This window comes from Microtus oregoni, unplaced genomic scaffold, assembly GCF_018167655.1.
Source record: "Microtus oregoni isolate MIOR12 unplaced genomic scaffold, Mior012 000022F_ref0000154, whole genome shotgun sequence".
Taxonomy (NCBI): Eukaryota; Metazoa; Chordata; class Mammalia; order Rodentia; family Cricetidae; genus Microtus; species Microtus oregoni.
The window spans coordinates 6,323,842-6,349,303 of NW_024543081.1; the positions used below are offsets into that span (position 1 = coordinate 6,323,842).

General features: G+C 46.1%; 1 protein-coding gene across 1 annotated transcript; it reads left to right on the forward strand.

Annotated features, from left to right (window-relative positions):
• Positions 1-8,381: 8,381 nt before the first annotated feature.
• Positions 8,382-9,292, forward strand: LOC121461370 (60S ribosomal protein L6-like). The gene has a single exon (XM_041672425.1). It carries the CDS (start codon positions 8,387-8,389, stop codon positions 9,266-9,268), a length of 882 nt encoding a protein of 293 aa, XP_041528359.1. The 5' UTR covers positions 8,382-8,386; the 3' UTR covers positions 9,269-9,292.
• The last annotated feature ends 16,170 nt before the right edge of the window (positions 9,293-25,462 follow it).

Consider the following 25,462-nt stretch of genomic DNA (forward strand, 5'->3'; position numbering starts at 1 on the left):
CTGTTACTTTCAGCTCAGTTAACAATAAGCAAATAAATGAATAGCCAGGAAAGTAAAAGGAACCGTCTAATTCTGCCAAAAGCTGGCCAAATTTATCAGTTAGCGTTATCACTGCAGGGGTCTGGGAAGTCTGAAGGGAGATGTGAACACTAATGAGAGCAAGTCATGTGAAGGAGGCTGAGGCGATATCACAGGAGTCACAGGGTTCTAGATTCTTCCCCATAGAATGGACATCAGAATCACTGGGCAGCTCCAAATGCTGTGAAAGCTAAACCACAGATCCAGAGGCTTTGGATCCAGATGGGACTTCTCTTTTCGTAGAAATACTAAGGTAGACATCGACTGTCACCCAAGGCCACAGCTTCCTTACTCCCATAGCTGTCTCGACACATACCAAGACTGTAATCATAAAAACATGAGCCTTAATGACCATTCTGGAAGAAACTGTCAGTGACATTTTGTAAGGTTTGCTTGTGTTTTTCTCCAGCTTTGAAAAAGTAAACAGCCCTAAGGGAAATTTCTTCTTTATTTTTTTAAATAGAAAAATAAAAAAAAAACATTTTCATCTTATAATTCACCTGAAAATGTCATGCTTAACTTCTGAGCAGCCTCCAAGCTTTCTGCCATCGGAGGAGCAGAATTCGCCTCGCACAGAGCCTTGGGGGGTGGGTCTTGTTTACTCGGAATTGCTGAACATTTTAATGAAATTGTGTCTGTGCTTGGTAAGCCCTCCACCTACGGGGTGTCTATAAACTGGTCCTGGCTTGCATGGCTCTACAGCACTGGCTCACATGTGTAATTACCGAGCCCCCGTTGACACAGAAAGAAAACGCAAATGCCACATTAGCTGCCAAGGAGCGTGAGGGCAGCACTTTAGTCTTCCCCAAGCTCCTTCACCAATGGGAATAAAATGCTCTTTCTCTTAGTGGATTGTGGCATTGTCCAGGTCTCAGGGAGGATCCTGGGGCTTCACAAAGAACGGAAATTTCCAGATAACTGGGTTACCGGTACCTAAGATTGCTCAGTACCAGTTTGAATGGCAGGAGTTGAGCATCCTTGCAAATTGCAGTTCCTGGGCAGAGAAGCCTGGAAAGAGGGATTTTCTCCTCCCTGTGTGGCCTCCCTTACAGGCCTCTTGTTATCTGGCTCTCCTCGGCCACCTCCCTCTTTCCTCGTGTGAGGAATCTTCTCCACCGGGCTCTCATCGCTAGCTCACGACCAGGGCAAAGACAGACACTTGCTAGTTCATATGGAAGCAGAGAAATAGATGGGAGGGGTGCAGTGGGTGACACACACTGGGTAAGAGACTCAGTGTAAATTAAAGGTCAGACCTGGGATATGGTAGGGTCTCAGACAAGCTCGAAGTCTGAAGGTCGGCAGGATGCAGACTGATAGATTAAGAAAGACAGCACAAGCCGGGCAGTGGTGGCGCACGCCTTTAATCCCAGCACTCGGGAGGCAGAGGCAGGCGGATCTCTGTGAGTTCGAGACCAGCCTGGTCTACAAGAGCTAGTTCCAGGACAGGCTCCAAAACCACAGAGAAACCCTGTCTCGAAAAACCAAAAAAAAAAAAAAAAAGAAAGACAGCACAGGGGAACTGGTGAGATGGCTTAGTAGGAAAAGGTGATTGATTCCGAGCCTAAAGGTCTGAGTTTGAGCCCTAGGCTTCACATGGTGGAAGGAAAAATTTACTCCTGCAAGTTTCCTCTTATCTCCACATGTGTGCAGGGGCAGGAGTGCTAACGCACACACACACACACACACACACACACACACGCACACGCGCACAACTCTCTCTTTCTCTCTCATACACATACAAATAAATGTGTGAAAAACTAGAAAAGAAAAACTGAAGAGATAGCCTAGCAGTTAGGAGTACATACTACTCTTGCAGAAGACCAAAATTGGGTTCCCAGCACTAACACTGGGTGGCTCTCAACCACAATTGCTGACTGTATATAAATAGACACACATGGCTTTCTAAACATCAGGACTCCCATAGACTCTACACCTGAGATACCTGTCATCCTTGCTCTGACTGGTCCAGTGTTTATATGTAGCCAATGGCTTCTTCTCCAAGTCATCTTCAGGTGACCTTAAATGTCTTGTACAGGTGCTAGAGAGACGCCTCAGCAGATAAGAATGCTTACTGCTCTTTCAGAAGACCCAGGTTTGGTTTCCGGCACCCACATGCTGCCTTGCAGCTACTGCGACTCCAGTTCCAGGGGATCCAATGACCTCTTATGGCCTGAGAGAACCTGAAACATGTGGTATGCATATACCATGCTGGCACACATGTGGTATGTACATACCACGCTGGCACACACATACACACAAACTATAGAAAAATACACTTTCAACCTGAGGTTGGTTGAGTCCTCGGAGCTGAATCCCAGAGACAGGAGGTCTATTGCACACATTCAAGAGAACAGCCAGGTCTTCACAACTGCCAACCAGTGCAGAGGTTCTCCTGGAGTGCAGGATGAGCTAAGGGTCCTATGTACTCTTGGGTTCTTCTATCTCTTCATGGTGTCTGCTTCACTTGTGTTCTGTAAATTAACTGGTGTGATAAGTAACATTGGTTCTCCTCCTAAGATCCTCCATGCCATTTCTCACAGGTTGCTGTTCTGAATGGTGAAGTTTCCACAGATCAGAAGGTTCCATCCATCAGAAGGTGGATGGGTCTTCTTTCATTTGGTGTTGCTCCCAGGGGAAATGTCTGATTTCCCATGACAATAGAATATAGTGACTTCTCTGTCCCCAGAAGGAGCCTTCTCCAAGACAAGTGGATCACACCCAAAGGTTCTGGGATGACTGTTGTGAGTCTTCATTCAGCTGTGACCTATGATAACCTCAGTCAGTCTGTGAGGCTGAGAGGACAGAGGTAAAGAGAAGTGACATCTGACACGGAAGGAGCCTGGCTCATCTAGCCTGGCCTGGAAGAAGGGCAGCCACCTGTTCTCTAAGCTGAAATCGTGTAGAAAAAAAACTGCATTTTCATGTCCCCGCCACTCAGACCCAAACAATCACACAGAAACCATATTAATTACAATACTGTTTGGCCAATAGCTTAAACGTATTTCTAAATAGCTCTTACATTATAAATTAATGCATTTCTATTAATCTGTATATTGCCATGAGGCTGTGGCCTACCAGTAAGGTTCTGGCATCCTTCTCCTTCAACAGCTACATGGCCTCTCCCTGACTCTGCCTACTCTCTCTATAAATATCTCTGTTCAGATTTCCTGGGCTTTGCTCTGCTAGGCCATTGGCTGAAACAGCTTCTTTATTAGTCAATGGTAATAAAACATATTCACAGCACACAGAGCAAAATCCCACATGAAAATTGTGTCCTAGAAAAAGTGTTGATGTCTACCTGCCCTCTTATATGTTCAGCTTCTCGTGGAATTACCTGGCTGTGTCTTCTCAGTCTCAACCTCATCCTCCATTCGACATGAAGAGTTCTTTACTGCCAGCCTCCCTTACCTGTCGTAAAACAAATGGTGGCCATCTTAGCTGCTCTACTTGGGACACACACAAGGTCACATCACGGTGTGTTTGGATAAGTCATAGCAGACAGCCTTGACCTTCTGGGGTCACTATCAGCTTAGAAAGTCTAGTGGGCAGTTGTAAGGGTCTTAGTGGTGGCTTCTGATGAAGGCTCCAGCAGTCCACATCAAAGACAACCAAGTCTACACTTCATGTTTCTGCCTTTTGGGCTTGTTGATGATCTTCCTTGTTCTCCAATGTTCACTGCTAGGGACACCTGCAGGGTTACCATGCTGGGAGGTATGCCCATCAATGGGTGAGGTATCCAAAGAACAGTACCTGGTATGCAAGCTCACTATGATACTCTGGATGGGTAATTCCTGGACTGGACAATAATTTTCCTAAGAAAAAACATGTGGCCTATATAGAGGATGCTGCCACACTGCCCCTCCCCACCTCCAAAAAGGGCTGCCCTGTCAACCAGCTTCCCAGATTGACCTGGGAAGTGTGCTGGAGAAGGACAAGCATGCTCCTGCTGTAATGGTTCCTGTCACTTTGCTCTAGGGCGGGACTGTGTGACCAATTCCCCAGCATCAAACTATTCTACCCCAGTTTTCCCCAGGCTCTGCTCCCTTTCACAGCACCGGGCTAGGACCTCTTCTCTGTCTTGGGAGTGACTTGAGAGTTTCTGATGAATGCAATTTGAAAGTGTAGCTTGTTTACCCTAAAGGCCCTCATCTAGATTACAGATGGGCACCACCACTCATGTCTCTGCAGTTGTTGAACTGTAAATACGGCCCAAGGGTTGAAAAGAATATTCCAGGTCAAAGAACTGATTGGATCTGACCAGCCAAAGGATTTGGACAGGACAGATGAAAAAGAAAGCCAGGTTTTGAGTGTTGTGCCTATGAATTAAGGGACTAGGGGACAGAGACAACCCTCTCCCTGCACAGGGGGGATGATGAGGGAAGGGAACCACAGATGGCATGTATTTCCTGGGGGCTTCTGGAAGATGCATCAGGTTGATTAGACTCTTGCAGGAACCCTCATACTGGAATCAGCACACCCCTTCCGTAGCATGACCAGAACCAACTGGCAGGACTTTGGACAACTTGAGGCTACATCGTTTTGTTTCTACTGTGTTGTTGTCTATCTCCACCCCTCCACCCTGCAGCAGACAGAGATTTGCCATCATTGTTCCCAATAGAGTAAGGAAAGTCCTATAGGAAAATAGTCCCCTCTGCTCTCAGCAGTCCAGAATAACATCCAAGAGAGAAAGTAGGACTTAAGCTGGACAGACAGGAGATAATAGGTGCCCTGACACTTGGAACTGGGCTGTGGGAACCCTGCAGACCTGGCTGAAGTCCAGAGATCCATGCTGGGCCTTGCTTCACAGCACCAAATGCAAAAATGCATGTGCCCCTTGGGAAGCCCATTCTGCACTGCAGGAACAAATAGCTGAGCAGGAAGAAGACAACACATTTACCCACCACCCCAAGGGCAGCCTAGGAAAGATGTGCCCTAGGCAGAAGCTTGAGTGCTTCCAAGCTAAAGGAAAGAGGTGCAGATAGGAACCTGGGAGAAAACCTTCCAGGCCCAGCTGCATGCGGCACCCACATCACCCCTGTTTTAGGATTCTGGGGATCTTTGAGCTAAGCGTGTTAAGGACAAAGTCACCTCTCCGGTCCTGCAATCAGCTCTAAAATGGACCTGAAGCTGAAGGTCCATTGGCCCAGCCTTGGGAAGAAGGGACAAGAGTTAGACAGTAGCAAGTCAATCTAACTTGTAGACCACAGTACCGACATTCATTCATGCACACATCTGTGAGGGACTCTTCCAGTGTACAAACACTGACCGCAAGCAGGACACGTCCTCACCACCCCGGCTGAGATTTCCTTGTCTTGCCAGTGGGTGAATACTCAGCGCTCACAGGTTCATGGACTCTGGCCAAGCCTGCCTCCTTAAGTTTTATCTGCCTGGTGGAAATAAACCGGTCATTTTAATTTGCATTCCCAGTGAGCAATGGATTTGACCATCGCTGTAAATGTGTATTAGCAATCAACTCTTCTTGTTTTCTACCTGTGTTTTCAGATGTCTGCTCCATTTCCCATTGGTGGGCATGCCAGTTTCTGGCAATTTAGAGGTACTTTTACCCTGTGTACTTCTTCCCAGGACAGGCACATTGTAAATACCTTATGCATTTTATGGCTTTTCTCCTACCTTTAATGGCATCATTTTATAAACAAAAGGGTTTTAGTCCTAAAGTGTTTTATGGTTACTACTGTCCTGTCTTTAAGCAGTCTGAGGGTTCCTGGAATGTTTTATTTTAAAATACTTCCAGAGTACTTGCTGCTCTTCCGAAAGGCCAGACTCCAACACCCATATCTACATCAGGCATTCACAGTTGTAACTCTTGCTCCAGAGGTTCTTACGCCCTCTTCTGGCCTTTGCAGGTACTCCATGAGCACACAGACCCTCACGTAGACACACAGGGACATAATAATACAAATAAATCCTTAAAATGCTTACAGCTCTGCCTCTGTTTACTCTTCAACAATCTGAAAAGCATCATGAAGCAGGGGTTCATTCTCCTTCCTTTTGCAGTCTCCATGGTGAAGCAGCTGTCTTGAGCTGCAGAAGGATGCTTTCCATGCTTGCCTCTCTCCCCTGAGCTAGTTTCTACCCAGTTCTTATGTTTTGTTGTTCTTCCTGCTCTGTTCCATCCATCATTTTCCTGTCTTCAATCCTATATCAAAGTCTGTGGTGACTTTGTCCTCAGTAACCTGGTGGCCACTCCTGACCCTCTTTGCTCATTATCAAGGTCAGAACTATGATACCCATTCCCAGAGCCAGGATCTCCATGAAATTCATGACTCAGCTCAGAGAGCTCTGACATCATGGAAGACTGAGTTGCCTTGGCCATAAGTGTGCACCTCTGAGAGAATCCTGCTTTGCAGCAACGATGTCTGATTTTTTTCTCTGCATGTACACTTGGGTTTCTTGCTAGCTACTTTAGATTGTCTCTGTAAATACCTTTAAAATACATGCCTTGAGTATTGCTTATTTATAGAGAAAGGACTATGCATGCTTTCACGTTTACTGTACTAATAGCCAGTGCCTTTCTAGGTGCATACTAACTTTAATAATGGTTTCTAAAGTGTGCCACAACCTGTTTAGACAACAGCAGCATATCTCGCAATAATGACAACACTTTTTCCAATGTTCTTATGTTTTCCACTCTATTCGATCATGCTGTCTAAACATAGCATTTAAATCCTATGCCTTCCTACTCAGGACTGTAAAGAGACTGTTCACAGCAACCTCCCAGGCTTCAGGTAGGATTCTGGGCTGAGTGTTTACCCCTCTTTTCCACGAACCCACAGCTCCCCACCCTGCTCTGAGAGGCTAAAGCTGAGCTTCTATAAATTGAATTTTCCAGGCTCCCTTGCCAGCTAGTTTCAAATTATGTTCTGGTCATAGGGGAATCTGGTGTGTGGGAATAGAAGGCGTGTGAGGCTGGGGGAAGACAGTTTTCCTCTGTCTAGCTCCCATATGCACAGGAGGCTGGACGGAGAGGTCAGAGACATCTCCTGAACTCACAGCCTAGCCAGTCTGCTCCATAGTGCTGCAGGCACGAACTGGCATCAGATATATACCTACCACATGCATGGAGATACAGTTACTTAGTGTACATGTGCCTGTATGTACATGTCTGTGACCATGTAAATGTGCATGAGTATATAAGCATGTGTCTGTGGTTCTGGTAAGTCTACCTCTTTGCCTTTGCACTTCCAGTTAATCTCTGCCCTCTATTATATTCAGCCTAAGTTGGCCTAACTTTCACTGTTTTTTTTTTAAATTAACTTATTCATTGTGTATGGGTGCCCACATGTGGACTGTTACCCATGTGAAAGTCAATAGACAACTTGAAGGAACCAGTTCTATCATATGGGTCTTGGGGACTGAACTCAGACCACAGGGCCTGGCAGCAGGTGTCTTTACCCGATGGGCCATCTCCTCCCCAGCTTTATAGAGGTGTATTCTACATGAATAACCTCATTGCCTTATACGTCCCCATACATTAATAATAAACATCCTGTTTCTTGCAGTAGACTGAAGTGCCTTGCATGGTTTCCATGTCCTGCCTGCACTGTAATTGCTGGAATGATAGTGCATATTTTTGAGGTAGTGCTGACATGTTTTTCAATGTAAGAACACTGCCTACCACGTGCAAAACCTCAGGTTTGATCCCTGCACCAAAAAGGAAAAAAGAAATCTGCTTTTTGATGTCACATTTGCTCAGGAGTGATATCAGACTATTTTAATTCGGGTGAATTTATTTATGCGGGTTTGCAAATTTTCTACTATAATGTTTTGATGTGGCAAATTGTATTAATAACATCTAAAGTGTCAACAGTTATTGTCTTAAACTCTATATTGTCTCAGGAAGGAGAAGAAGAGAATGGAAGATGAAGCAGGGGAGGGTAGAAAGTGAAGGGAGGGGAAAAGTGGAAGGGGAGGGGAGGGAGAGGGTGGAAGATAGAGGGAGGAGGATAGTGGAAGATGAAGGGATGGTAGACAATGGAAGATGGATGGAGGGAGGGGGGAGATGAAGGGAGGGGGATGAGTTGATGTGATGGAAGGAAAGGAGAAAGGCAGGGGAGGGAAGAGGTTGTGCTGTTCTAGGGTTCCATTGATTGTCTTTCATGTCCCCGTCCATACTAGTTATTCCTGAGTCACATATCCCTGTGGTAGCCTTATGGGTTGATTGTGGAGGGCTGGGGGATTTCTTTTTCTAGATACTGACAAAGCCTATAGGGTGTAAGCGTCTTTTCTTTGGAAAGTTGTAAGTTTCTCTCCTTAAAAGTCCAGTTCTTGCTCTTTCCCATCTTGCAAGATGGCGGGTGAAAAAGGCGAGAAACCTGATACAAAAGAGAAGAAACCTGCAGCCAAGAAGGCTGGCGGTGATGCCCCTGCCACTGGTGCAGCCAAAAAGGGTGACCCTAAGGCTAAAAAGCTCAAGAAGGGGAAGCCCCATTGCAGCCGAAATCCAGTCCTTGTTAGAGGAATTGGCAGGTACTCCCGATCTGCTATGTATTCCAGAAAGGCCATGTACAAAAGGAAATACACAGCTGCAAAAGCCAAGGTTGAAAAGAAGAAGAAAAAGGAAAAGGTCCTTGCCACTGTCACAAAACCAGTTGGTGGTGACAAGAATGGTGGTACCCGGGTGGTTAAGCTTCGAAAAATGCCCAGGTATTATCCTACTGAAGATGTGCCTCGGAAGCTGCTGAGCCATGGCAAAAAGCCCTTCAGTCATCATGTGAGACGCCTGCGTGCCAGCATCACTCCTGGGACTGTCCTCATCATCCTTACCGGGCGCCACAGGGGCAAGAGAGTGGTTTTCCTGAAGCAACTGGGCAGTGGTTTACTGCTTGTGACAGGACCTCTTGCCCTCAACAGAGTTCCTTTGAGAAGAACACATCAGAAGTTTGTCATCGCCACCTCTACAAAAGTTGATATCAGCACAGTTAAAATCCCCAAACACCTGACTGATGCTTACTTCAAGAAAAAGCAGCTGCGTAAGCCCAGGCATCAGGAGGGCGAGATCTTTGACACAGAGAAGGAGAAATATGAGTTTACAGAGCAGCGCAAGGCTGATCAGAAAGTGGTGGACTCACAGATTCTGCCAAAGATCAAAGCTGTTCCTCAGCTGCAGGGCTACCTGCGCTCTCAGTTCTGTCTGACCAACGGGATGTATCCTCACAAACTGGTTTTCTAAATTGCTGACAACCTAATTAAACAACTTTATGTGTCAAAAAAAAGTCCAGTTCTTTTCTTAGTCTACCTTTGACAGTGGATTCTACTGGGGTCATGTACTTGTTAGAGACCTGAGGACATGAAGCAGATAGGAGATTTGCTCCCAACACCCAGCAGAGGAGCTGGTCCCAGGGCATGTTGAAGACTCCTTCTTCCTCACATCAAGAATCCTGGCCATATAAGATGTGCACAGGCAATAACTCACTGCCTGCAGGGAGGCCTGCCACTGTGGATACCGAGTGTGCTTGGTGGCCAAATGCTCCCCAGAGGCTAATGTGGGCTCTGGAATCCCATCACCATCTTTATTCTGTGTCTACTGATCTCTTACAAGCCTATGAAACAATAAGAGAGTCCATTCCTCCTTGCCTTCCCATCTGCTTTTACAAATCCGAGGCTTCTTTGCAGGGCACAGACAACTTGGAGCTCAGTCCCTAGTTTTCCTTGTTTGTTTAGCTGGAACCTGCCCCTCCTTCCTTTCATCATGTGATGGATGCTTATTCACCTATCCATCCACCTACCTGTCATCTGTCTATATCTATCTATCTATCTATCTATCTATCTATCTATCTATCTATCTATCTACCTATCTTTATCTCTTTATCATGAACCACATAGAACTCTTTAATGTTTCCAGCCTTGATGTGGGAGTTCCTTCTGTCTATGTGTTGCTTTTATTGGTTAATGAATAAAGAAACTGCCTTGGCCTGTTGATAAGGCAGAACTTAGGTAGGCATGAAAAAACTAAACTGAATGCTGTGAGAAAGGAGGTGGAGTCAGAGAGAAGCCATGTAGCCCCACCAGAGGAAGACTGAACTTTAGCCTTAGGTAAACCACAGCCATGTAGCAATACACAGATTAATAGAAACGGGTTGAATTAATATGTAAGAGTTAGCCAATAAGAAGCTAGAGCTAATGGGCAAAGCAGTGATTTTATTAATACGGTTTCTGTAGGATTATTTCGGTTCTGGGTGCCAAGGACAAAGGAGTGGCCTCCTCCTCAATACAGCCTCAGGTGATTGGCTGCAGCAACAGAAGGCAGAACCTTACTGAGACATCTCAGTATTACTTCTATGTTGAATGACCCCAGAAGGAGATGGTTGTCACGATCACACCCATTGGCAGGATTGTGGATGTAACATTCCCACCCCGTACCTGCTATGATGCAACTCTTCCCTGTCACTTAGAACAAACTCTGACCACTAACAGGGGTCAAAAATGGTCTCTTGGCTCCTTCTGCTGAGTCCCAAATAGTCATTAACCTCCAAATCCTGGCTCCCATGTTGGCTGCTTCTCTAGGTCAGTGCCAGCTCTCTTCCTTCTGGGCCTTCTTTGCTTACAGACTCTGTAGGCAACCATTAGCAATTACTCAGTTTGTCACTCACCACAAGTCAGGGACATTTGCATCTCTGAGGGGTGTGCAGGGCAGTCCCTACAGCAAGCTGCTACTCATGCCTTCTCTGTTGCTGTGCGTCCAGGCAGTGTAGACTCAGAGAGTCTTATGTACAGTTCTCATGTAACAGCTCAGTGACCTCCTGCGAACATGATGGGACCTCAGCCTGGCCTTCAGCTTCCCTCATCTTTCTATGGCTTCATCATAGGATGAGATGGTAGTGGCCACATTGGAAGATGAGTAAAGGTGACCATTGAGGAGATGCATGCACCCAGAGCTTCTCATAAGGGACAGTGATGGAGCAAGTAACTGAGGTGGAGGTGCCACAACACATCTGTCTGCAACCCCCACTCCCCATCCTGGTCTAGGTCAACCCTTATACCTTGTTCATGTGATCTTTTCCCCTTCCGTGTAGCTTCTCACCCTTCCCCCGGCCAGATTCAACACTGTCTCTAAAGTCCTTCCTCCACAGCAAGAAAGTACATGGCCAAATTCTTCTAGAAATGCATTCAGGGAAGGAATCCTTGAGGTCCCACCTTGTCTCCAAGAGTTCAGGGTAACTTTGAACTCGGTGACCAATCACTGAGGTCTAAGTGACTACGCGTAGACCTGAAGATGGAGGTTGACGGCTCAGAAAATGTGCCCACCATCACCTCCGGCCTTCACTCTTCACCCACATCCCTCAATTCCACCCCATGGGAGCCTTTAGTTGACGTCCACTGCCCAATGCTGCTGACCCCAACTGGTTATCCATCTGACACCTGTCCACACAAACATTCCAGATAACTTAAACTGTGACCCCCCCCCCTTTCCTATCCTGCACAGAAGACCTGATGACCAATTACAAGTTCAGTAAATAGCACGGACCCTGTCAGGAAGGAAAATGCATACTCCACTGACTGTTTCTGAGTCCTTAGTATGGGTTGCATTCATGTGGAATTTAAAGGAGATAGAAGGATGCTGGGTAGCAATCTTGAAATAATAATTGCCTTAATTTATTTTTCTGAAACCAAAATTAGAGACAAATTTGTCCCCAGTCTCCTTTCTGGAAGTGAAGTCTCCTCCGACCGGCTGTATTTAATGCAGATAAAAACCTATTATAGCCATGGTCCTTCGAGGTTAACTCTCATCCTGGAAGCCCATTTTGCTTTGATTTATATCTTCTTGAAATTTATTTGGAACCATAACTACCTTGTTTTTAAGGCTTATTTTCACATATCAGTGTGTTCATATCTCTTGAGCAAATCTTGGCAGAGTGCCTGACATGGGTGGCCATGGTGGTGACAGAGACATGAGCCTAGGGTTCCAGGGAGAGTGAGTGTGGCAGGCGGCTCTGAGCCTGCCTTTGCTTGGTGGTGGTGAGCACACGCAGGGAAGCTCCGAGAACATGAGGGCAGTTGGGAGGAGCAGTGTGGGATTGGTTGGAGGAATGATGTTGGCAGTGGCCAGGGAAGTCATGAATGAGTCTGTGAAGGCATCAGTGGACAAGACCACCAGACAGAGAGTACTGTAAGCTGGGCAGCGGGTTACACACTCTGGCAACAGCAGCTCAGTCCTTTGTGTGGAGCAATGCAGTGCCATGGGGCACATGCTGCTTCAGCACCGGGTGTATGGCCTTCACACCGACACCCTCTAGTGGGGACCTAGAGCTGAGTTCCAGAGTCAAGGACTCTGCATTATCTTCAAGCAGGTGTGTGGAGCACCTGGGCCAAATTGCTCCTCCTGTGCCCAGAGGCCATGGTGCTACTGAGTGAGTCCCAAGCAGGACCACAGAAAATCTTTAAACTTCACCTCTTTTTTTTTAAAAAAAAAATATGTCTATTCATTTAATGGGTATGTGTTTGAGACTGAGTATATGTATGTGTGCCACATGTGTGCAGGGCCTGGGGAGGCCAGAAGAGGGCACCAGATCCCCTGGAAGGTGATTGTGAGTTGTTATGTGGGTGCTGGGAACAGAATGCGGGTCCTCTGGAAGAGCAGCAAGTGCTCTTAACTGCTGAGCCATCTCTCCCATGGTATTCCCATCTCCTCTCCCTGTGTCTGTTGATTGTCTCTTTGGGCCTTCAGGTTTGGAAGGGATCATGGCTTACAATGCCAGTGGCCATATTGGAGAAGGTTGGGATGGGCGTGTTGTCTGGCAGGAAGATTATTGGTGCCATGAAATCCAGTGTCTTTGTGGCCAGCAAGAAGCAACTTTCCCCTTCACTTAGAAGATTATTTCTCTGTGCTTTCTCTCCAGTTTAGTTACTGATGAGTGGTGTAGAGACAGGTCAAGCCACTGGGGATAGTGCAGGAATTCCTGGAGATATGCTCACCTCAGAACCATTCCTCCATCTCTATTCTTTTCAGGTTTTCAACGACACAATCCACCAAATTCTGTTAAGTTTCTAATCATCCTCTGATGTGGGCCACAACCTGGCCCAGACATATCAGCCTCCAGGGTTCACATCCTTCTAAATCTTCAGGCTATAAAAGGTGGGGACACACAAACTATAATGATAGAAATAACAACATAACCCTTGCTGTGAATGGAGCTAACCCTCACGGGAGGTTACTTGGCTTCTTCTGGTCTTACTCCACGCAACCAAGCCATAGCTGCTGCAGAGTGTGTCGAGCACCTACCCCACCCTTGGCTGGCATTTGCATTTATACAAATAAGCAAAACAAATAAAATTGGTTTGCTGGTGTAGCTCAGTGGAAGAGTACCTGCTTAGAGTGGGATCCACGTGGATTCTATCCTTAGCATTGTAGGAAAAAAATGGAAAATGAAAAACAAGGCCTTTTAAATTTTATACACATTATGCACGTATGCACGGTATGCCTGATATGAAATGGAGTCCCTACACATGAAACCACAGTGATGTGCTGGGAGGACGCGGACAGGCTATGACCCATGCAAAGTTTTTTGAACCAGTGACAATTCGCGGGTTCTAGATGAAGGTCTTTCCTTTTCTCTTGTTAAATTTTTTTGGTGCAATTCTTGCTAACATAAAGGATAATAAAAAGTAACAATTCTGGGTATGAGTGGCTCTAATGTTTGACCTGCATAGTCTCTCCGTTTCTCTGACACCTGCTGTTGTGCATTGGAGATGCAAGCAGAGAGAAACAGCTAGACTTAACCACAGGCAGACGGTGTGCCCCTCGAGGCCCCCAGAGGAGCCACCCCAGCACTGAGGTACAGGACTGTCATTACTGGAGTAGGGCTGCGTGGCTGACTTTGGCTCCCTCTTTGAATCTCTTGAAGCATGCCGGTGTCAATCAACAGGTGAAACGGGGAAGCAGGGCCTCGAGACTCCACTCAGGATCTGGCATGGTTTAACTCAAGGCCTTAGGGGCAGCTTAGCCACCCTCTTGATTTATCCTTCGATTTTCTCAGAGAAATTGCCCACAATGTTGCTAATGCTTAAGAAAGTCACAGACGAAAGGGGGAAAGTGTTTTAAATCACAGCGGTTTTATTTCCCACTAGATAAGAAAGAGTCAAGGGAGAAGCCGTTAATGTCCAGCTATTTTTGCATGGGAGTGGATTTAAGATCCGTCTTTCAGGACAACAAGTTCTCTCTCAGGTTATTCTAGCCTCCCAGGGACAACTACGGCAAGGTCCTCAGGAACACTTACAAATACAGCCTGAGAGGCTGGAAATATGGCTCAGTGGTTAAGAGCACTGACTGCTCTGCCAGAGGACCCAGGTTCAATTCCCGGCACCACATGACAGCTCACAACTGTCTGAAGATCCAGTTGCAGGGGATCTGACACCTTCACACCAATGCACATAAAATAAAGTTAAATAAAAAATAAAAAAAACCAAATACAACCTAATCAGAGGTTGAGGGCAGAGCCTCTGTACTTTTCCACTCAGCTAGGAGGAGATGAGCAGGAGGGTCAGGTTTGTCTGTATTGGGGTGGTGGGTGAGACTTTTGTTAGGGGCATTCTCCTCAACCCTGTCTCTTTCCTCTAGATCTAACTTGTGGCTCCTCACGTTAGTGCCACTAAGACCTACAGTCATAGTCAACATGTTTGGAGATGCCAGAGTGGGTGCAGGTGAGGGGACATCCTAGAACTCTCTGTGACGGCCTGTGTGCTGAAAGATGTATTAAGAAAGAAGAGGGAGGGGATGGTAGAGGATGCAGGGTAAAGGATGCAGGAAGTGAGGGTATGGAAACCTGGCATGGAGATGGTGGCTCACTGCAGGCAACAGCTGACAATGCGTTATCATAATGACAATATCCGAGTCATACCATTCAAGTCAGTATGAGACACAACTCCTGTCCCCCTATGCTGGACGGGAATCTGAAGTACCGTCTAAAAAGTGAGTCCAGGACCACCCTATCCCCAGCGAAAAAGAGTGGATGCAGGCCCAGGTGGCTGGTTCCAGAGCTTAAACACCTTTGTGGAGTTGTCTGGTGGGAGGAATCTGGGAGAGAACTGTGGAGTTCAGTCAAGGGAGCTAGGCAAGCCCAGCCCAGCTGATGGGATTCCAGCCAGAATCCACCAGAATCCAAATGTAAAACTTGTACCTCCCTGGGAATGTCTCCCTCTGGGTGGCCTTCCAGTTCCAACCATTGCTCACCAAACCTCCTCCATCCCCAGTGCTCTCTGGTCCTGGTAGCCTCGTGGCTGCCACAGTCTCTCCTGAGGACAATGTGTAAGAAGCCCTCTGCAGAGCTGTCTCCCAAGCATGCATTGCTTATTCTGTGACCCTGGGTTTCTCAGCCTTCTTAGCCATAGCCGTGAGTAGACCGTGTCATGCAGAGTCTGCTGATGGAAGTGGGGGGGGGGCAGAGTGGTCAATGCTAGGAAGAGGTCAGACCCGAGAAAACTCTGCTGGCATCTCCAGTTTCTATTCCCAGCTAAGGGATGAAAATCCAACTGGGATCACCAAGGTGTCAGTGTGGTGGGGTCACCAGAAGTGCCCTGGGGCTTCAAAGTGTTACCAAGGAACACTTTCTACCCTACCACCACACAGGATCGAGGGCAAGATGACGGCATGACTGCCTCACCCCCCGCGTTAAACCCAGTTCCACTCGTCTGGATGGCTCTGACATCGCTGTCATCAGATGCCTTACAGCTGAAATGCGACTGCTTTGTCTTTCATCAGAAAAAGCAGCGCGTTGTAATTAAAAGGCTCCAATTCTATGAAAGGTTGCGTTTCGCGTTGAGGCGCGCGGCGAAAATTGGCTAATGTACTAGGGGAAACGAGTTATGATCCTACCTTTCAATAAACATCCAAATCAATCCCAGATACTCAGGAATGAGTGAGAAAATGAACGTTTAAAGTCGCACTTTTGCCCCATGCCTCCCCCATATCAGGCTTGTAACCTATTTCTGTCTTCTGCTCCGCTCCCTTGGCCTTGACCTTCTCCATTGGAGGCTGCCCCATGTGCTCCTCATTGTGACAGAGTCATCATATTTTGCAAACAAAGGAAGAACAGACACTCAGAGTTGCTTCGGTTACTCGGGGGTTCGCCCTAGTTTGCTGTCTGATGCTATAATGAATCACTCGGACCAGAAGCCATTCAGGGAGGAGAGGACTTACTTCAGCTTAGGGTCCAGGTCACAGCCCATCATGTAGGGAAGTCAGGGCAGGAACTCCAGGAAGGATCCTTAAGGTAGGAGTTTGCTCGTCTACACCCTATCAGCCACAGCAGGAATGAATGCTGTCTTCTAAATGGCTAGCTCACTGACTTGCTCTCTGAGTGGATCCAAGACTCAGGTTTAACCGGTTCCCTTTTAGGCCAGGACAACTTAGCCATGAAATGTGTTGCCTGCAGTGGGCTGGGCGCTGTTTCATCAGTGGGTAATCAAGACAGTGCCCCACAGACATCCCTACAGGCCACACTGGTGGAGGTGATCCCTGAACGGAAACTTTTCTTCTCAGATGAGGATGACTCTGGGTGTGTTAAGTTGGTGATCAAGATTAACCAGGAAAGGGCCTTAACTTCCTGTATGAGTTTTTGTTCCAACCTGTCAATTTCAGTGAACAAGACTGAGATTTTTTTTTTGAATGGGATTGTTTCAGTATATAATCACCTGGGGAGAGTGGATGGCTCAACAGTTTACATTAACTTTCTTGGGTGCTTCGTCATTGCAGATTTTACTATAATTCAGCTTCATCAGAGGCGAGTACTACGTTATTTGAATTGGTTGAAATGCATTTGAGTTATTCTCAGCTGCTGAGTGGTGCCCACCCTGGGAAAGGTACATTGAGAAGGTTCTGTTTGGTTACTTTTGACTGTTGGCTTCTTTAGATCAGTAAATGAGCATGCCGCTCAGTAGGAGGAGTGTTTAGCTACTGGACACAAAGGTTTGGATTCCATCCCTAGCACTCTATCATCCTGGTGAGATGGCGGTAGCACACTTGGGATGTAAGTGCAAGAAAACCAGAAGTTCAAAGTTCTCCCCACTATAGTGTAAGCTCGAGGTAAGCCTGAGATACATGAGATCATGGTTAAAGAGCAGTCAGTCAATCAATCAATCAATCAATCATCAATCAATCAATGTCATCAAGAGAACACATGCATTCCCAGAGACCATTACATCCCATAGACTCTAATTTACTGAATTTGCTCATTCTTTGATGAATGGTATTGATGAAGACTGACAGACGGGAGGTGGGGCCTGTTTAGAGGAAGTAGTCTGCGGTGGGCACATTCTTAGAGGTCTACCTTATCTTCCTCACTTTATGTATTTCTTCTCTCTGCTTCCTGGCCACCATGGTGCTAGTTGTTCTCCTCTATTACACACTATTATGCAATCTCCACTGCGAACCACTCTCTGTAATCATGAGCCAAAATAAATTTTCCCTTAGATTGTTTCTGTCAGGAAGACAATCATAGTGACACCAGAGTAAAGGACACACAGCAGTTATCGGCGTGAGCTCCAGAAATGTCACCACGGTCACAGTGGCTGACCCTGATATGTGCTCCAGAAGGTCTTCATCTCCATTGAGTCTTTCACTTTTCCTTATTTGTTTAGTAAGTGTGGAGTGAGGAGCATTCTACTTTCTACCCGTCATGAGGACATCCTTTTTCTGTCTTCTACCCTGTCAGATCTTGTTTGATCTTCAGATGCATCTAATGAGATAAACATGCACACACCTTAGTTGGGGGTTTTTACTTCTTCAGGATGTCTGGGTTTTCATTGTGAAGTGGGCTTCTTCCCTTTGGGGGTATTCCACTCTCTAGGCTCCACAGAGTGAGCACACCTTCATTCTGTGCATGCCTCTCACTTGTATGCGGCCCCAGCTTCTAGCTACCTATTTCATCCTATGTGAGTTGCCTCATTTGATGAAATGTTCCTCTCCTAGGAAGCTTGTGGAGGTGTCTTTGTTCCTGATCTAACCTGGCAAGTGCTGGTTTCTATTTAGTATGTTTGGTCCATGTACATTTACTGTAGTGATGAATGTGTTACATTTAATTCTGCTATCTCCAGATTTTCTCTTTGGTTTCACTATGAGCATTTCTCAAACCCCAGTGTCTGCTCTCATTGACTTTCACTAATCCCATTTCTAGTCTTCTTTTCCTTTACGAGGAGAGTTCAGTAAGCACTCTTGGTTTATCAGACCCATGTTACCCTGAACAAACAACCTGCCATTCAGAGTCCTTGTGTGATGGTTACTCTTAGTTGTCAATTTGGCTGAATTTGGAATCACCTGGGAGACACACATATCTGGGCATCTATAGAGGAGTTTTCAGAGAGTTTTAAGCTGAATTCTGGCACCATCATCCCATGGGGTGGAATCCTGGAGTGAAGAAAAAGGAAAATAGGGAGAAAATGAGCTATGTATCAACATTCATCTCTCTGGCTTTTGTTTGTGGACACAATGTAACCAGTCATCTTTGCTGTTGTTACAATGGCTTCCTCTTCGAGGACCATATCTCTTCAAACCATAAGACAAAGAACTCCTTCCTTCCTCCAGCTGTTTTTGTCAGATCCATTGTTGAAGCAATGAGAAAAGTAACCAATCCACTAGGTGGCACAGGGGCTGCCTGATCCAGTCTCATGAGCTTTCTTTCAGCTGGGGTGTAAGTGTCAGCATGGGCCCTGCTTTGTTTTGCATGACATTTGCTTAAAGACTTTATAAAAAGAAAGAAAAATATCACATATTCAACCACACACACTACGTGTGTAAATGTGGGAATCATTCTGTCACTCTGTGTCACCTTGAGTCATGGTGTGTTTTCTCTTTGTGTCCAGTGTCAGATATCCTGATTTCTGCCACTTGCTGCTGGTTACTTCCACACTCAGCAGCATAGGTCAAGATCTCAGTGTTCCTGGGCCCTTGGACAGTTTGTCTGCTTCACAACTGACCTGGAGTTTATAATTCCACTGACAGGATAAAAGTCTAACCTGAGAAACCAAAGCCATATCATCCATTTCTCTTATAGTATAACTTGCCTTTAGATCTCTCTCTATATATAAATGCAAATTTATTTTTATTTTATTTTATTTTTGGTTTTCAAGACAGGGTTTCTTTGTAGCTTTGAAACCTGTCTTGGATCTCGCTTTTTAAGTCTCAGACTACAGAGATCTACCTGTCTCTGTCTCCTGAGTGCTGGGATTAAAGGTGTGTGCAACCACTGCCCAGCAAAAATTTTGATTTCTATGTACATTTATATTTCTGCTTTTGAGAGTTACAGAGGCACATGATCCAATTTGAATGCTCTACTTAGGTTTCAGAAAAAGAATTATTTACTTTAACTTTATTTGCGTGTTTGCCTGCATGTATGTTAGTATATTGTGCGCATGCCCATTGACAGGGGAAGCCAAAGGGCGGCATCAGATATGCTGGAAATAGAGTTATGGACACTTCTGAGCTGCTACATGGGTCCTGGGAACTGAATCCAAGTGATCTACGAGAGCCACAACTGATCTTAACCTCCGAGCGATCTATCCAGCCCCTCTAGTTACAATTTTGATAGATATATTGAGACTCAGGTCACCCAGCCACAGCCACAGATTTACCTCTTGATGGAGCACAACCCAGTAGAGTTTGATCTTCCCGGAATTGTCTATTGATCCCCCATTCTAACCTGAAATCATTTCCTGAACAGTAAAACAAAATCCTAAGCCCATTAACAATCACTGTCTGCACTCTAGCACTCAGCCCCTGGACACAATTCACCTGTAAACTCTACCTATGTAGTCTTTATGAATGAGTATCTTGTACAAAGAAAACCAAAGCTTTGACTTGCTTGCTTAATTAATTTGGCATCCCTGGAGCTGGAAGCCAGAACCTCAGTGTGTGCTGGATGGGTTCGATCCTCCTGAGCCCCAGCCCCAGCCTGCGGGCCAACCCTGTTCAGTCTAGCTCCCCTTATCAGGAATCACTCCTCCAACGGTCACGCACTTGATGACAAGGGTCAGAACTCCACACATTTTTATGGCTATAGTTTTATTTCATGTGTGCACCACAGTGAGTCCCCGGCCACACTAGCAGACCCTTGAACAAGTCCCTCTCCTGCCATGTGTCTCACCTGTCTGAATCACCTGTCTTGCTAATGGGGCTCACAGGTTGAATGGAGAGAAAGGACTTCCTTCCAAGGAGAAGGGACTGTGGCAAAACCAGATAAGATTGCCCCTGAGAGGAGAGTTCTGGAGTTTGAGTTCAATTGTTTATAATTTTCCTGTAGAGTGACTTTATTTTTTCTGTTTTAAACTGAGGTAGTTTTTTTGAGGACTTAACTGTAAAAAGAAAAGATTAAAGGTACATTAAGAAATAGCCTCTTTAATTGTGTTAATTTAAAAATTCGGTTCATGGTTAAATTGTCCCCGGAAGGATGAGCATGACAAACGGAATTCTTGAGACCAGACATGGTCATTTTGTTCTGCACCTCCATAGAGCAAATCAAAGCTGCAGTTGTGTTAATGTGCTGGGGGCCTGGGTGCTGTGTCCTCCACCAAAGCAGGTGTCACTAGGTAGAGATGATTTGATGCTGACAAATGCAATCCAGAAAGAAAAAGACATTGATGAGTAACACTGCCAATACATTATCTCCACCCAAAAGCAAGCGAGTTGCACTAATTATAAGTAAGTCCTCACAGATGAAGCCACCAGAACACACTGCCTCTGTCACTCCTGTAAAAAAGGGCAGGGCAGGAAAGAGTGAGGCCTGCCTCTGTGTGTGTGTGTGTGTGTGTGTGTGTGTGTGTGTGTGTGTGTGTGTGTGACAGGACGGTATCCAGCTATGGGCATCACATGAGACAGCAGAGACCCTGTGTGGAGCTTTGAGCCCATGTCAGGGCTAAGAGCTAGTGACAGACAAGGTGACAGACCAGAGGGCTGGGCATTCCTGGCTCCTGCTCCTAGGGTATGAATCTTCTAGAGACTCCATCCTGGTTGTAAGGAAAGGGCCCTGCATCCTGCATCCTCTCCCACACCGAGAGAGCAGTTCATAGCCCATCAATGTAGCAGGTCAATGGGCTTGCCTCTCTGTACTTTTCTCTACCCTCCTTCCTTCCCTCTCTCCCTCCTTCTCTCTTTACCACCCCCTGCTTCCTCCTCTTTCCTCTCCCCTTTCTTTCCTCTTTGAGAAATTAGCTTTGTTGTGATCATTTTCTGTTGACTAGTGAAACATTATTTGGAATTAATTTGGTAAATGTATCTGAGTAGATACATATAGTTTTAATTTTGTCTTAAGACTCTTCTTTTTCCTCATTTTAATTTACTTTTGTGTTGCATACGGCATGGGGTTCAGCTTTGCTTCCTTTCGTCTGAGCCCTAAACCACTGTCTTCACACTAGATTAAAGGAGCTCCTGGCTTTATATTAAATTCCTCAGTATATTGAGTTCTGTTTCTGAGCCTCTCCTAGTCGACTCTCTCTCTCTCTGTGTCTATTTTTAAGCCATTTCAGATTTTAATAATGACAATGGCTTTGTGGAAAGTGTCTGGAATATTGAGTACTTTCTCATTTTGTGATAAATAATTTTAGCAATTTTTGGACATTTGTTGTAACATATATCTTCATGACTATTCTCTTACAAGTTTTTTTTTTCTGTAAAGCCTGAAAGTTTACAAAGAAGGATCCATTTATTTCATTTTTCTTTCAACATCTATTTCTGATGCTTTTGCTAGCTCATAGGCACTGCTGAGACAACGGAGATGTGGAGGGAGTGAGGTGTCACTCCCGGTTCCAGGGACTTAACACTGCAGAGGAGAACACGGTGGGCTGGAGGGTGAGATTGGGGGGCCTCAAAAATTAATGCACTAGAGACACAAGGAGGGAAGTGGTGGACTGTCCATCCCCAGGGGCTTCAATCTGTATGCAAGTCCAAAGTTGGATGAAATTAAACACCTCAACTGGGGTGGCAGCCCCCCACTGTCCACCTGACGGTAACAGGACATAGTTGGGTCCTTCAAAGGTTGACCTATTTGCCTGGGCTGTTGAAACCAAACTATTGTGAACCCAGGGGCCTGGAAACAATATGAGTATAGGGCCTCACTTCTGTAGCCTGGAATTCTGACTCACACATCTAGGAGCACTCTGCCTTCAGGACCTGTGGGGTGGGGTCTGCCTCACCTTCTCTGGCCTTGGAGTGTCTGTGATAATCACCTCGCTCCTCAGCATGAAGATGTCCTGTTCTGGCCCCGACTTTGCATGGATGCTGTCTTCCTTAGGGTCACTGTTGCTGTACTGAAACACCGTGACCAAAGCAGCTTGGAAAGGAATGGGTTTATCTTCCCTAGGCTTTCACATCACTGTTCATCATCATAGCAAGTCAGGACAGGAACTCAATCCAGGTGGGAATCTGGTGTCAGGAGCTGATGCCAAGGGTATGGAGGCGTGCTGCTTGCTGACTTGCTCTTCCATGGCTTGTTTGCCTGGTTTTATAAAGAATCCAGTACTGCCAGCCCGGAGTGACACCATCCACAATGGACTGCCCACCCCACATCAATCACTAATTTAAAAAAAGTTTTGTTTCTAACCCAATCTTATAGAGTTATTTCCTCCCTTGAGGTTCCCTATATGATGACTCTAGCTTGTATCAAGTTGATATAAAATATAGCTAGCACTTTCCTCTGCTCATGTCTGCCACATGTCCCAATTCCACTTTTTTTTTTCATTTGAGACAGCATCTCATGCATTCACCAATGGCCTTGAATTTACTATGGAGATGAAGATGACCTTGAACCCTGACCTTCCTGCCTTTGCCTCCAGAGTGCTGGGACATCAGGCCTGTCTTGCTACGCCTGGCTTCTGCAGTGCTGGAAATTGAACCCTGGGCCTCCCACATCTAGGCAAGCACCCTGCCAAAAGAATCATGACCTTAAATCAACCAGCCTCAACATTTTGTTTAAGGAAAGCAGCCATATCGGTTTAGGAGTGCCTTTAAAATGACATTTTAACTTGGTTTCCTTTCTGTTGCTGTCTGTGGTGCTGGGGGTTGAGACTCTAACACAGTACTGGTGTGGAAGGAACAAGTTTGATCCCTTTATAGTACGTAGGACCTGTGGACTCAGCTTTTTTCCAAGTCAACAAGCTTGCTGTGATAATCCAGAGACCAGCAGTTTCCATCCTGAAATCCTGAAGGTTGGTATTGGCCAAGACACCCTCTCCGGTGACCCCACAGAGACTGCAGTCCTGGTCTCCCCTCTACCAGGCAGCTGTGCTCACTCCAAGTGGGCCGGCACCCATCTCCACCCACGTCCAGTTATTTATTAAAATCAATCCCCTCCTACTTTCTTCAGCTTCATCTTGTTCTTTCTCTAATTTTTCTGAGTAGGACATTTCAGTTATTAATTTTATCATTTTTCCCTTGTCAAACGCAGTCACTCCGAGGGTATAAATTGTCTTCCAAGCAGCACTTTAACCGCATCTCACGCGTTTTGATAAGTAGTGTTTTCATTACTTTTTCCGTTTCAAATATGTTCTCTTTGCCATCCACATATCTCCTTTTGCCCACAAATCATTTAGAAATGAATTTCTATTGAATTGCAGTCAGAGAACATGATGTGTATGATATCGATTTTTTTTTCGTAGTCCTAAGACTTCACGGGGACTTGGAACATGGTCAAGGCTCACACATGTTCCTCCGTTCCCCTGCGGAGGGGCTGTTTGCCTAGTGATGGGGCCAGTTTGGGATTCTACTTAGGGCGGTCTGAGCAAGCTCCCTCCTGACAGTCCTCCAGCCAGAATTCTATGCAGGACTGGACTGACTCCTGAAAAGGGTCTCAGGGCATATTCTTTTTGTTTGGAAGTCAAAGGGTCTCTGTAAGAATAAGCCTGTTCTTCACCGCCCCAGGCAATAAATAAATAAACTAGCAAGCATGGCTCTGTTCTGGGAAGGTTTGATTTTCAAACAGATGCTTCTTATCCCTTGTCTTGCTCTGTGACATGTGACTTTTCATTCATCCTGACCTGTCTAATTCTGAGTGACACATGAAAGACACCCCATCCTGCCTTCCAATGCCGTAGGTGTGAGTTTACCCGACTTCATAGAATTGGGGGCCCTGATGTGATCTCTCGGATGGCCTGGTATGGTGAAGCACATGCCTGCTCAGTTTTGCTGCCTTGCCCAAGTCAGCCGCCTGGTAGTTTTAACTAGGCTCCCGCTTCCTGATACTGCTTCCTGCCTTGAGCTTTGCTTCATGCACCACACATGAGCCCAGTTTCCACTTCCGCCCAGAGACAGTTGGTCTGCCACTGCTCCATCACCTTGAAGATGCTCCACCCAGGCATGTGTGCATGCTTCTGAACAGTAGGTTGCATGTGCCTATATAGATGGGCTTGTTCTATTTGTTTATATTTAAGTGTGTATGCATGTGATGTGTGTGTGTGTGTGTGTGTGTGTGTGTGTGTGTGTGTTTAGGTCATAGGTCTAATTCAGCTATTGTTTCTCAGGCATCTCTCTTGTTTGTGAAAACGGGGTCTCTCATTGGTACATAGCCTTGAATTTGCCTATTGTACTAGGATGGCTGGTCAGCGTGCCACAGGGATTCGCCCATCTTTTCCTCCCCAGCACTGGGATTACAAACCCACACTACCAAGTTCAGCTTGTGATTGTGCGTGTGTTTGAGTGTGTGTGTGTGTAAGCATGTGTGTGCATGCGTATATGTGTATATTCCTATGCATAAGGATATATATATGACAGCCAGAGATTGGTGCTAGAATATCTTCCCCTACTTGGTCTCCAAACTTGTCTATGAGGTTGTTGAATCCACAGGACATGGGGACAGGCCATTGCTGCTTCAGCCCTGAGACACAGTGTCACACAACCTCTCCAAGGAATTTTTCCTGTAGTCCTAAGGAGCAGGTGATCACGCACACACTGATGTTCTACCAATAACACATGACATGCACATTTGCACCAGCCTGCCCTAGGCCTCCGGAAACTGTGGCCCTCAGGAGCAGGCAGGAGGGCAGAGACTGGTTTGCTTTCAGGCCAGGCAGTCCTTACATTTGGCTTCCTAATTAGGTGAGAGAGGAAACCGGGCTACACTTTCCATTCGAACCCCACAGGAGCCCCGGTGAGCCAGGAACTTTGATGTCTGGGATGAAATGCGTTATAGAAATTCAAATCTAAGGATGTGTGTGATTCCTAACAAGCACATTTTCTCGGTATGCTCGGCTTCCTCTGGCATAGAAGAGTCTCTACAACCATGTACCTTGGACAATTAGTTCTTCCTATGTGTGAGCCCTCCGTCCCACCACTTCTGAATCCCTTCAGAAGTGGACAAGATGGTCGTAATTTTCTGATGCTGGAATGGCGCTTGCTAGGTGAGCACTCTGCCCAGTGAGCTGTCTATCAGTCTTGTAGGAGTGGCTA